General features: G+C 37.3%; 1 protein-coding gene across 1 annotated transcript; it reads right to left on the reverse strand.

Moving 5' to 3' along the window:
• Positions 1–365: 365 nt before the first annotated feature.
• Positions 366–12,609, reverse strand: Amtn (amelotin). Its single transcript, XM_087185202.1, has 9 exons — positions 12,519–12,609; positions 12,117–12,185; positions 9,012–9,098; positions 8,016–8,081; positions 6,995–7,084; positions 4,240–4,275; positions 2,960–2,986; positions 1,517–1,787; positions 366–677 (listed from the first exon to the last, which is right to left on the reverse strand). Exons 2-9 carry the CDS (start codon positions 12,168–12,170, stop codon positions 667–669), a joined length of 642 nt encoding a protein of 213 aa, XP_087041328.1. The 5' UTR covers positions 12,171–12,185; positions 12,519–12,609; the 3' UTR covers positions 366–666.
• Positions 12,610–12,906: the final 297 nt, after the last annotated feature.

Here is a 12,906-nt window from a genome sequence, read left to right on the forward strand (position 1 = left end):
ACGTTGTGAGATAATACTTTAAAATATTAGCCATTGATATTGTGTTTATGTTTTAAAAAGAATTGTATTGCAAACATCTTCTTCATCCTCTCTGATATTCTCCCTGCTACTTTTGTGTTTCACTCTTTTGAAAATAATTTGCTTATTGAAAAGTAAATTTGTTTCTCGTATGGGAAAGTGGGTCCTGAGGCAGTTGGGAGAAGATCAGAATTTGTCCTCACATTGCTGAGGATCCTCTCTCTGCTTTGACCAATGTGCTCCCTATTTCCAGAGGAAGTCCTAGACCTAGAGTGTCATATAGGTGTCCTAAGTTCATGAGTTTTTGAAGACATCCAGCTTGCTTCCATCTCAAAGAAGAAAAGAGTCAAATTTCAAAATATATTTTAATATATGAATCTTACAAGTCTGAAGTGGTATAATATTTCAAAGATGAATTTACCCATTTAACTATTATTTTTCAGAATTAATATTCTCATATTTATTTGAGAAATTAATATTCTACATTTAACATATTATCTGAAATTTCAAAGAGAGTTTTTAGGTAAACTAAGAATTTCTTTGAAGATGCTCCAGTGTGTCTCAATCTGTTCCATAATGTAATTAATGAAAGGGATTCACATGTATCACCAAATTTGAGGTGGTTTAGCTGAAAAAGTTTAATACAGCTTACTGTGTTCCTAGAAGAAAAGAAAATACCTCTTAAATGTAGTTAAAAGCATTTTGAGTTTAAGTATTCTATGTGATACCAACTTTCTTTTCCAAAATTAGGCATTTCAGTATTGTCATTCTTTTTTTTTTTAACCTAAGAATATTTGGTTCTAGGTATCCCCACATGTTAAACAATTATATTTGCTAGTTGATGCTAGCAAAGCTTATTTTTGTAACACTTCTAAAGTCTCATCTACAGATGGGTTCTTCTATTGTGTGACCCCCCAGCCTATCAGTGGCTGCTTGCAGTATTATGTTAGGAAATTTGGAGGCTCATTCTAATGGGTTGAATGATCTTAGTATGGATCTGTTCCTGGTGTCTGGCATAGGGCATAGGGCTGTGGATGAGTGTGTGTGTGTGTGTGTGTGTGTGTGTGTGTGTGTGTGTGTGTGTATGTATTAGGGGAAGACAAGGAAGGAGTGGTACACAGCCTGCTTCCAAATATTTCCAGCTCTGAGCTGAGATGGAAAGTATGTATGTATGAAAGTAGTTAAGTGTCTTCTTTCAGGTTTAATACCATAGGGTTGGTGGCCTGGTAAAAACTTTCTTTCACCTTGCTTAAACCAACCATGAGTGAGTAAAGAGGGCTCTTTGGTTAATTAAGATCTGCAGTTGTTGGACTGGGGATTTAGCTCAGTGGCAGCATGCCTGCCTTGCAAGCACAAGGTCATGAGTTCGATCCCTGGTACCAAAAAACCAAAAAAACCAAAAAAGACCTGCAGTTGTCAAAGCAAGACAAAGAACTATTTTCTCTCATTCTGTAGATGACTTTCATGGGGAGAGCTATTTTCCAAGCTGGGAACTCACCATTTGGTGACCCTGTGGTGATCCCCTTGGTAGTGTGTGTGGCCCTTTGGATGCCTGCAGGGGTAGTTGCTTCAAAGTCATCATCGGTGACACCAGGAGTCAAAAGGTGGCCCTCTGGGGTGGCCTGGATATTAGCATTCTCTCCTGCTTGTCCCCCTGGAAGGGCTCCATTCTGGGCATCTAGATTAGCCCCTGACTGACTGGTGGGCAGGATGCTTCCAGGGAACAGAGGATGCAAGAGGAGGCCTGTGAAAATCTGGGAGCCCAATGGCTAGAAGAGCAAAAGAAACAGAAGACAAAGTCAGAAGGAACACATTTGATGTCTGGTTAGTTGACCTTTCATCTTTGGAGGGCAGAAAGCTGGGGTAGAAACAGCAAGCTGGAGAGGGTAGAGTCAGATAAAATGTGAAGATCCTGTGTTCCTCAGAGGAGATGCCTCTGGGCCAGAGCCACATGGATGCTGTTTTCATCACTGGGACTTAATGGACTCTGCTGGCTCCTTTCCTCAGAAAGGGAAAGCCAGAATTAAGCCAACCATGGGAAAAGGTAGCTTGTAAACCTGGAGAATACTAAGGCAGAAAATCCATATGACAGTGATGGGCTATCTCTCTGTTACTGATCTATGACATAACTCTCTTTTTCCTAATAAAAGTTTTAACAAAAGTACTAAGCAAGTTAGGAGATTAAAAATTAATGAAGAATTAGTTCAAGTAGATTAACCAGCCATCACCTTCACTGCTCTAATCTTTTAAATTTTTTTTTTTCAGGGTAAGGGAAAGAATCTAGGTCCTTGCACACACCATGCAAGTGGGCTACCACTGAGTGCACCCCCAGCCCTTTGTGTTTTTCAAGGTCTTGGAATATTCATTCAGAAATATTTCTCTTGTCAATTCAGCCACTCTGTGTGGTTTTTGAAATAACTGAATGAATTTTTCGAGCTTTCCATTGTTGAAGAGATTCTGATTGGGCAGGTCTAGGTCAGGCCCCAGAAATTTGCATTTTAAACTACTTCTTAAAGTCATCCTGAGTTAGTGGGCCAAGAATGAAGTTTGTCTCAGATTTAAGAGAATCCAGAAGTAGATTTATGAAACCAGAATGAGAATTAGGCCAGGTGGGATAGAAACACAGAATTTTTCAAACTGAGGATGATGACACCCACAGTTTTGAAATAAAAATGAGTGACAACCATCAGTAAAAAACTAAGACCGAGGGCCAGGATTTAGCTCAGTGGTTCCACCACCTACCTCGTAAGCACAAGGTCCCGAGTTTGATCCCCGATACCAGAAACAAAACAAAACAAAACAAAAAACCCCACCTAAGACTGAACAGACTGCAAGTTACGAGATTTAGAGTTTCTTGTCAAAAGAGACTATGTGAAGACAGAAGACATTGTATAGAAGTTAAAAGAAGTTAATATGATAGTGATTAAGTTTTTTTTTTTACCAGTTCCTCAGAGCTTAGGATAGTAGCCTAAAAGCAAAATTATAAACACAAGGTATTAGGCAAATTTAAATATATTGAAGGGACTATACATTATAAAACATAACTTAAAAACTTAAAATAAATTAAAGTATTTTAAAGAAACATTTAAAAAATTTCAACATTGTGTTAAGCTGTCTTGTGATCTTTACACAAAACTGACAGTAGCATATGACATAGGATTGTCCATATGTATGATTTGAATGATGTGAGGACACTTTCATTTAAACAGTTATGTATTTTTCTATTTTAAGTAATAGATGCATAGTGGAGGAAACTTGGAGAATGGAGAGAGAGGCATAATTCCACCATTCAGTTTCATGTACTATACTTTTTCCATATATTTCTTCTTTACATAACAGAAATTATATCATTATATAGTTTTATGTCTTGCCTTTTAAAAAATATTCCATAGCAGTCACTTAACTGTACTATTTACAAATTTTAATAGATATAATTTTGAATGGCCACATAGTGTTTATTCTTATTTTGAACAGTTTACCTAACCATTTTTTCCAAGTCATAAAATTGAGTTATACCCAACATTTTTCTCTACCAAAATATTACTTTGATGGCAATGTTGAACATAAGCCTTTGCTCTATTTCATATTATTTTCTTGGGACATGGTCCAAAATGTGGAATTAAGGATTGTTTTAAACTTTATATTGAAGTCTTTTTTTAGAAGTAAAGTTGTCACTTATGCTGATATTAATCTTGACCCTTAGTAATTTTATCAGTGCTATCAGGAATTACGGTCACAAAAGTAAATAAGAAGAGAGGAGAGAAAATGGTCTCTTTTGGGGGAAGATACATATAGGTAAAAATAAATTTAAGATTAAAATATAACCCCCCGAATCATGACTCATAAGATGAATCCCATAGATTAGTTTCTTTCGTAACAGTTTGGTTGGGAGGACTGACTGGTTGTTTCTTTTGGTGTACCATTTACTGAAGGTGCAACTCTCACTGAGTACCTGTATTTCTATTGATGTGTTTTCAAATGGGACATAAAATCATGTCTTCAAGAAGTTGTTTTCAATATGACATAAAATAATACATGTGAAGAACTACAACAGTACTTGGCACATGGTAAGTGCCCAATTAGTATTAACTCCTGTTATTATCAGCAGCCATACAGTGAAAAGTAGATTGAAAACTTGGTGACTAACTGGCAAATTGGGACAAGATTAAATATTTCACATCAAGGTGACTTAAAGTAAAAATCATACTAAAAATATCTTACCTGGGCTCCAATTTGTGCTACAAAAATTGGTAACATCTGAAAATAAAAGAGAAAAATTCACTAAAAATATATTAAAAGATAAGTTCTGGGAAATAGTATAAATATTGAGGATTTTCTTAAACAGATATATTTGTTTAACCAATATTTGTTACTAATGTATCATCTATAATCATAGATAAGGACTCACTCATAGAATTGGATAGGATTCATCCCATCTGTAAGATTAGTCAGGGAGATATTTAAGACCCTGTCCACACCAGCACATTTGAAGTAGAAGTTAGCACAGCAGACGGAGCTATGAGGGTTTGTGTCCTTCAAAGGCCTGTGTGATCAGGTTGGGTCCTCAGCTTGTGGCACTCTCTGGAGACAGTGAATTTTAAGAGATGGTCTCTTCTGGGAGGTCTCCCAGGTACTAGGGGAGTTGCCCTGGAAGGGGGCACTGGGACTCTCATGCCTGATTTCCCCCCTTTTGCATCCTGGCCATGAGGTTAGCTGCATTTTGTACTGTTATGCACTTCTTGCCACCACATGCTGCTTTACCACAAGCCCAGATGTAACAGGGACAACTGACTATGGACCGAAACTCTATTGTCATCTTCTCAAATAAGCCTTTTCTCTTATTAAGTTGATAATCCTAAGTATTTGTTATGGTAATGGAAAGCTGACTAACACATAAACAAAAAGTAATTTTAGTGTCTAGCAGATATAATATTGAAAATTACAGTGATGATAAAATGCATAGATTTCTTTTACTTGTTGCCTCAGAAGAAACATTAAAACAAGTAATTGATATTTTAAAACACAGAAGTTTCTTGAAACATATGTCTATTCTCATCATAGTTGCCTGACTGTTCTGTTGTTAAAATACAGCACGGCGGGAACTCACAAGATGTAACACTCAGTAACCCCAGCATTGGCAGAGATCTTAGAATTAGCTGAGAAATAATTAAGCGGTCACTGGTAGCTAAATGTTATGAATTTGTAGCTGGAAAAGATTTGGGTGAGGTGTTAGAATGGTCTGGAACTCCCTATTACTTCAGAACTACACAAAGAGCTGACATTTGACAGGAGTTGTATGGATCTAGAGTCTACTCCAAACCACTCCTTTGATAATTGGGAGCTGCCAAGAGGTGCCTAGGTTTGTGGGAGAAGAAGTTAGCCTCTCTGTATAGGGAGAAGTGGGGGGTACAGAGACTGGCACTGTGCGGAGAAGATTGGATATGGGTGTCCTTAGGCGGGGCACAGTCCAGAGACAGCAAAGAATCCCCACTGAGGCTGGGGGTCGATTTACATTCTCGCATGTTGGGAGCATGCAATGTTAAACCCACTATACTGAAACTTCTGCAACTTCTACAATGACCTCTCATGCCTTTGACTCCAGTGGACAAGTACTTGTTAGGGATAAGAACTTGTACTAAGTCTGTCTTTAAGTTTACATCAGGGCAACGACTGGGACTGAAGCTGGGCAGTCAGAGTGTGGATCACACTAGGAGCATAAATTAAGGAGATTCTCACTTTATTCGTGCTTCTCAAAGCTTTTTCAGGGGTAGATTTTATTACCAAGACGTACATTATAAGATATTTTGTGTGTCTTTCATTTCAGACATTGAATTGACCCAAGGGAAATACTCATTGACACGATCAGAGGCTTAGTTACAAGGGTGTTTACTGTGGCTTTGTTCATAGAAGTAGACCGTTTGGGAAAAAATCTCCACATTTTCACAATTTAGTGTAGAACTGCATCCTAAGCACTCATTAAAATAATTCTATAAAGGAGTATTTTAAGATACGAAAACTATTCAAAATGTATTTAGTGAAAAAAATCAGGTTACAGAACATCTAGTATAGCAAGAACATAACTTGTTTTGAAAATGTACTATATACATTGAAAAAGGACTAAAGGACACATCCTAGAATGTTAATAGAATTTATTTCTGGGTGAATTTTATTATTTGTTTTTTCTTATATGTATTTAAATATTCTTTTTAATTAACATACTAACAAAATAAACAAATAATACTACAAAACATTAAATATCTGTGTGGAGAATAATGGGCTTGACATGTTGGAGAGAAAACAATTTAGTCTGACCATAACAGGATAAAAATATTTTCTCCAAAGCTTGTTAAATTGTTTAGAGAAGATTCAAGAAGCTAAGGATTTGGACTTGTCCAAAGTTAAAATGCAAACACTTCCAAAAATGATGAAATCTTAAGTATATTATTTTTATCTTAGTGTGAAAGTATTTTTTAAGAGTTTTCCTGAAAGCAAGCAGTGGTGGGAAGTGAGAATATAGTAACTGAGAGTCCCTAGGGATTTTCTGAGGTGGCATGAACAAAGAGCACACAAAAAGGGGAAGATTAGATTTGCTGAAGATGAACTGTACCCATCTCCTAATTTTTCTTTGGGGTGATCTTCGTTACCCAGAACGTCTTCAGTAGAAAACAATCTCAGTTCCTCTCAGTTTCTCTCCTTATTCTCTTCCCTTTCCAATCTTCCTTCACTCTTTGGTTCCCCATCTTACTAGTTATAAATGTATTCTGGAGCAGTCACAAGGCAGAGTGCTCAGCATTCTGGGTGTGGCTCCAGCAAGAACCAAACCACCAAATACTGGTCTCTGTTTTATGGAACATACATCTTCACATGACCAGGGAATAATTTTCCAGACACTTACAACATTCTCTCAAACCTATGCACTTCTATCCTAGAGCAACTGCCCTCTGATGTTAAACTGAGGGTCAGTCCTGGTACTTACTTGTGGTTGCTGCTGATTTTGTCCATTCAGTGCCCCCAGGGTTAGCGGCAGTTTCTGGGCACCAGGGGCCAGCCCTGGGGCAGGAGTAAGCTGTGAGGCAATGAACGAGATCTTCACTGTGTTTTTTTTTTTCAGTGTGAACGTTAGGAAACTAAAATATACTTGCCAAATGTAAAAATACATTTAGAGTGAGGATTTGTTATATAAATATCTACCATTTTACTGGGTGCATAATTAGACACAGGTAAAATTCAGACTTGCTTACTCTGCTAGTACAAGACAAAGTCCATTACTAACTTTTTCCATATTACATTTTTCACTAGCATTTAACTCATTCTCTTGGAGAATTATTTAGGTGATATTTCCTCGCTTTTCCTTTCTGGCTCCAATAGCAAAGTTTCTTGGACTTTTCTGATGGCTTTTTTTTTCTGTGAAGAAATAAATTCCTTCAAAGGCATTCCATAACATTATGAGGTGGAGAATAAATCATTTAGTTAGACTATGAATTAATACTACAGTTGAATAGGAACACTGGAAAAATCCATTTTAATTAGGAAAGGAAGTTGTTTTTCTACTCTAAACTGATTAAACTTAAAAGATATTCTGTGAGAAGATTGAAGATCTTTCTGCTCTTTGCAGTTTGCTCTTATTACTGGGGTGAGTACGTTTATGTGGGTGTCCATGTGGATGTTATAATGGGCACCAAGTAAGGTATGGTGGAGGAGGAATGGTGAGAGGGGCTTGGAGAAGAAGTGAAAGGAACTTGAGAATCAGATCAATTCCTTTAGAAGAGATATGCTTATTAAGAAAACTTTTTCAAGATGTAGTGACTAGCATCCAACTCGCTTTTACTTTTCTCCTGTTCCTCTGTTTTCGCTTATCTACAGTGAATGTGTGTGTATTGCACTGGTGGACAGGCATTCCCCATGTTCTTGCCTCTCCTCCATGCTCAACATTAAGCATTAGATTTAACATTGGATATTATAAAAGATGAATGGTGCCTGCTCTAAAGGGTACTTACCAGTCGCAGATCTGACCCCAGGGTGAGCAGCTGCGTTAATGGTATCAGATTTAAGGAAGGGAAGACCTGTGGGGAGTTGGAATTGATGTATTAGACAAGAGACTATTTCTGCCACTCTGCCAGTGGGTAGCTATACTCAGGGCATCTGTGCTCCTGTCTGAGGTGGATTTACCACCCAGGGCCTCTCCAGCCTTGCGTGGTCCTCCCTAGGCCCTGCTGTCCCCTTCAGTGGTCCTGGAAAGCACCTTAGCAATGTTTCAAGTTTATGTTGTTAGCTGTCTTGCTCTTATTTCTTATTTTATCATCCATATTCACTTAGGTATCTAATTCTATGTATCTAATTTGTATTCTTCTTAACAAGGGTCTTGAAATCATTTGAACTGCAGGCTCCTTAAGGAAGGAGACTAGCTTCTGACATGACTATTCTACAATGTACACTGACTAAAGAGACAATTTTAGATTCTAGTATTACCTGTTTGTATTATTTCACAAAGTCTAGATGTAGGTATAGCAGAGGAAGGTGTAGGGGCAGGGAGTATAGTTGTCAAGAGGTAATGCTGTTTTCAAAAGTATTTAAATATACTTTGAAGAAACAGATTCTGCAGGAACATACCAGCTTGAAAACAAAACTTGAGGAAATCGCAAGGAAATCTACAGCCCTAATTTCTGCTGCCTTTGCAGATATCACAGAAGACAAACACAATGTCTCAAGGGCATAGATGAGGAAGCTTTGAAAACAGGTGTGCTATTGCTTTTCAAAGTTTATTGGATTTAGTTGCTAAACTAAATTATTATTCAAACAAAAGGGAAAAGAATGAGAGTGTTTTTTCCTTTCTTTAAAAAAAAGTGTTTTGGCTCGTTTTTTTTTCCTCCCCAAAGTAAAACCTTTCTCTCTTGTTCATCCATGAAACACTGTGTAAATCTTGATTTTAAACCCACAAGGCTTAGTACGCTTCCTTTGTTTGTTTGTAAATCTTTCAATTGTAGGATACTTACCTGACTAGGCTGCTGTTGGGTTAGTGGAGTCACCTGATCTGGAGCCAGTTTTGTTGGGGATACTTCCAAAGCAGAGTTAAGCTGCTTCTGTGAATACAAATATTTGAGAAGCCAGGAATGCAGTTCAGGTTTTACATCCAGAAGGTAGCAGGTTGTCTTGTTGCAAAAATGCCTGTCTTTAAACTCTATGTATTTTGAACAATTTTAATTCTTGGAACATTTTTTGCATGGCAGGAGATAGATCTGTAGATTGTAAAAATTGAAAGGAGTGTGTGTGTGTGTGTGTGTGTGTGTGTGTGTGTGTGTGTGAGTGAGCCAGGGTACATGGGTTTTCTAGTGGTTTTCCTTGGCTTCTATTCCTTTTCTATAACTGCTATTCTCCTTTGTCTGAACATGAAATATATACTCAGTATCTTAGTTCTGTGCATATTTGCTTTTTCCCAAAGCTTGAGTTGAACTGCCATAAATACTACTGTATTTTCATTAGTTTCCCACTTTTGCCTTGTGCCTGACATGTTGATCCTGTAATGAAAGTTCAGGCCAGGGTACTTGTAGGAGTGAAATGTCCTTGCTACCTCCATGGTCTGGTTGTGTCACTTTGTTTTATAGATAAGAGAAGCCAACTCACCTATCCAAGGTGATGTGGTAAGTGGTAGAGCCAGAAACAGGATCTCTCGAATGCTCTTCTTAGCCCTGAAAAATGAATCCTTCCCTTCCAGCTGACTATAGCCAGCCTTTGCTCCTGGATGTGTCCCTGTGGACAGGGAGGGTGGCCTTCCACATGCACCAGCCCCAGAGGAGTCAACTCTTGGTTTCCCTTTGGACTATCACCCTTAGTTGTAAAAAGAATGGTTGGGATTACCAGTCTGTGGAGGTCCCTTTCAGTCTTAAGACTAAGAAAGGATATATTCTCCAGACAAATCTTTTCATCCCTAAAATCTTGTTAACACAGCAGCCAGAATGAACCTTTCAAAGCAGTAATCCTGTCACTCCCTTTGCTCAGTGCATGGAATGACTGCCAATTTCACTCAGAGTAAAAGGCAGACACCTTTCAAGGTCCATAAAGTGTTATGCTCTGAATCTCTAGTTACCCTATGACCTTTTCCTATCTTATCTCCTCTACTCACTCTGCTCAGGCCAGCAGGGTCTTTGTTCTTTTGGGGTTGGTACAGCCCATTCCTGCCTCGGCATCTCATCTGCACTTATTTTCTCTGACTGGAATGCTCTCCTGCCAGAGGTTGCTTTACTTCTGCACCTGCCTCAGTTGAATTCACACTTGAATTCACTTTCTTATTGCGACCCACCTTGACCATGTTCCTCTCTCTGATGTGTGTCCCAGGCTTGCTCCTTCTAATTCTGCTCTGCCTACCCTTTTCTTTAGTGCTCACCACCTCCAACACATATGTAATCTCCTGATTACATGTATCATTTGTTTTCTGGCTAAAATATAAATGTCACAAGGATAGAAATGCTTTGTTTTATTCAGTGATACAACCCAAGCAGATAAATCAATGTCTGGGATACAGTTGGCATTCAAGTAATTATTGAAAGAATGTTGGTTTCTTCCAGGCCACCTACTTCTGTGACTTTGAGTCATCTGATTTCCTTTCTTTCTACTCAGTATTTGCCATCTGGTGCCTGTCCCCAACTCTAGATCTACTGAAAATAACCGCTGGGATATTGTCAGTCTCCAATTTGCAAATGGATTCATTTTCATGCCTTTATCATTTCATACACTCATTTGCACAAAATAAGAAATGTCTTGTTCATGTGTCCTGATTTTCCCTTGATAAATATTGTTTCTCCACCTAGTAGACATTTAGTGTCATCTCCATGTCCCTGACCTATTCTCGTCCACTGCTCCTTTGGCAGCTGTATCGGTCTGCACTTTGCTCCCCAGTCCCCTTTGCTGTGCTTCTACAGTTTTATTTAAGTTTTCACAATTGTATGAAAATTAAAAAATACTATACTTTATTTTGAAGAACCCTTTGGTAAAGTTATTCAGTGATGTGAAATATCTATTTGTTTTACAAAAAGTTAACTTCCTACTTTACCTTGTTTCAGATTAAATTTTCACAGAGCCCTTCTTTCTGGGATGAAATGTACATGGACATGGAGTAAAGTAAGGGGGAGGTTGATTATTCCTCTTTTGTTCCATTCTCCCTTAAGCTTACCCTGTTCGTTTCCTTCACAGCACTAATCACAGCTATTTATAATTAATGTTTCTTTTTTTTTTTTACCACAATTACTTGATTTATATACATAGGTCTTGTGAACACCATGGGGGACCAGCTACCCCACCATTGTGTTTTTAGGAAATAGTACAGTGTCTGGCACACAAAGAGCTTTCAATCTATATTGGTTGATTATATGGATGACTATAGAAGTATCAAGTGAGCTTCAGGCTCGACTAAGAATGGTTTCTTTTTTTAATAGCAAATATATTTTTTCTTAATGTCTGTACTGAAACATCTTGAACAAAGAGAAGTCCATTTTGAGATCCAAACCACCCATGTGTATGTTTATAAGGTGGAAATCTGGAGTAAGTATGAAACACTGATCCTCTTTTCTTTCAAAACCTGTTATATGTGAACATGTTTGGTGAAGAAATGTCCAGAGTAAAAAAAGGCTGACCACTTTGTAGTATGATTTTGGTATCACACAGTTTGATAGACATTTTAGAATTTACATAATCTATAATTTATTTAATTACTCAATTAGAAAAATCAGAAAATTTAGTTTACTCCTTTAGTCATGAACAAAAAATTAGTTGTCAAGAAAATTTTTTTTGGAAAATCAAATAATTGTCCATTTTAAGTAGATATAGCCTGAGGCATTTTATTTTCCCTCATTCCTAACCCATTGTTTTGCCAAAATAACTGAAATTCTTCTCTAACTGCGTGGATGTATTTTAAAATGTGAAATATTGAAATATGCACCAACACCTTATTAGTGTATTATCTTTTGCCTTGGAAAATAAAAACAGGAAACTGAAAAAAATGCATCATAAACTAAATCCACTCTGATGGCTGCAGGAAGACAGAGGCCTGCAGCTAGAGATGCTGCACAGCTGGCTGACACAGAAAGCAAACAGACTGCACTTACTGGTAATGACTGAGTCGTTCCGAGAAGACAAAACAGCAGGATCATAGTCTTCATGTTTCAAATGGCTACCTATAAGAACAAAGCAGTGTCCCCAACTTTAGATCTACTGAAAATAATCACTAAGCTGTCGAAGTCTCCATATTTGCAAATGGGTTCACTTTTCATGTCTTTATAATGCAATACATTTATTTGCATAAACTAAGAAATACCCGTTCATATGTTCTGATTGTCATTTGATAAATACTGCCTTTATACCTAATAGACTTTCAGTGTCATCTCCTTAAGCACCACCTATTCCTAAGTACAAAATATTGAAACATTTTGTACTCTATTTTTTCCCTTTTGAGACACATGATACTTTAAAAAGATAAACATTCTACTAAAACATGGTCAATTAGTTACCTTGTGTTCACCAGGCAAAATATACAGATGAAATGATATTCAAAATCCAAGTGACTTCTCCAGTTTACTCTGGTAAAATTCTTTATTCTTTGATGATTTGAATTTGTAGACAGAATTTAAACTCAGCTCCAGAATATTGGAAACGTGAGAACCAATCAGGTTTTAGTTGTGTGTGAAATCATTTGGTTTCTTTCATTTCCCAACACTTCATTAGTTGGGTTATTAGCTACAGACATTATGTTACTCAGTGTCTAACATTTGACAAGAGGGTATTTCAGGGAAACATACCTTGTGTAATTAAAAAAGTGCAACCATTAAAAAAAAATTAAAATCCATCTTCACTTACATCTCTTTCCTAAACTATTTCCAAAGTTACTTGTTTTATCAT

Source organism: Heterocephalus glaber, unplaced genomic scaffold, assembly GCF_053883595.1.
Source record: "Heterocephalus glaber isolate CG9 unplaced genomic scaffold, H.glaber_assembly_v1.0 deba00000281, whole genome shotgun sequence".
Taxonomy (NCBI): domain Eukaryota; kingdom Metazoa; phylum Chordata; class Mammalia; order Rodentia; family Bathyergidae; genus Heterocephalus; species Heterocephalus glaber.

Bases quoted from the DNA above. Each gene is read 5' to 3' on its own strand.
- Amtn (XM_087185202.1), bottom strand. From the start codon at position 12,170: ATGAAGACTATGATCCTGCTGTTTTGTCTTCTCGGAACGACTCAGTCA. The intron at 8,082-9,011 runs GTAAGTATCCTA...AACTCCCCACAG, and splicing joins CCCAACAGCAGCCTAGTCAG to GTCTTCCCTTCCTTAAATCT. The intron at 2,987-4,239 runs GTAAGATATTTT...TTTTGCTTTTAG, and splicing joins TAGCACAAATTGGAGCCCAG to GCTACTATCCTAAGCTCTGA.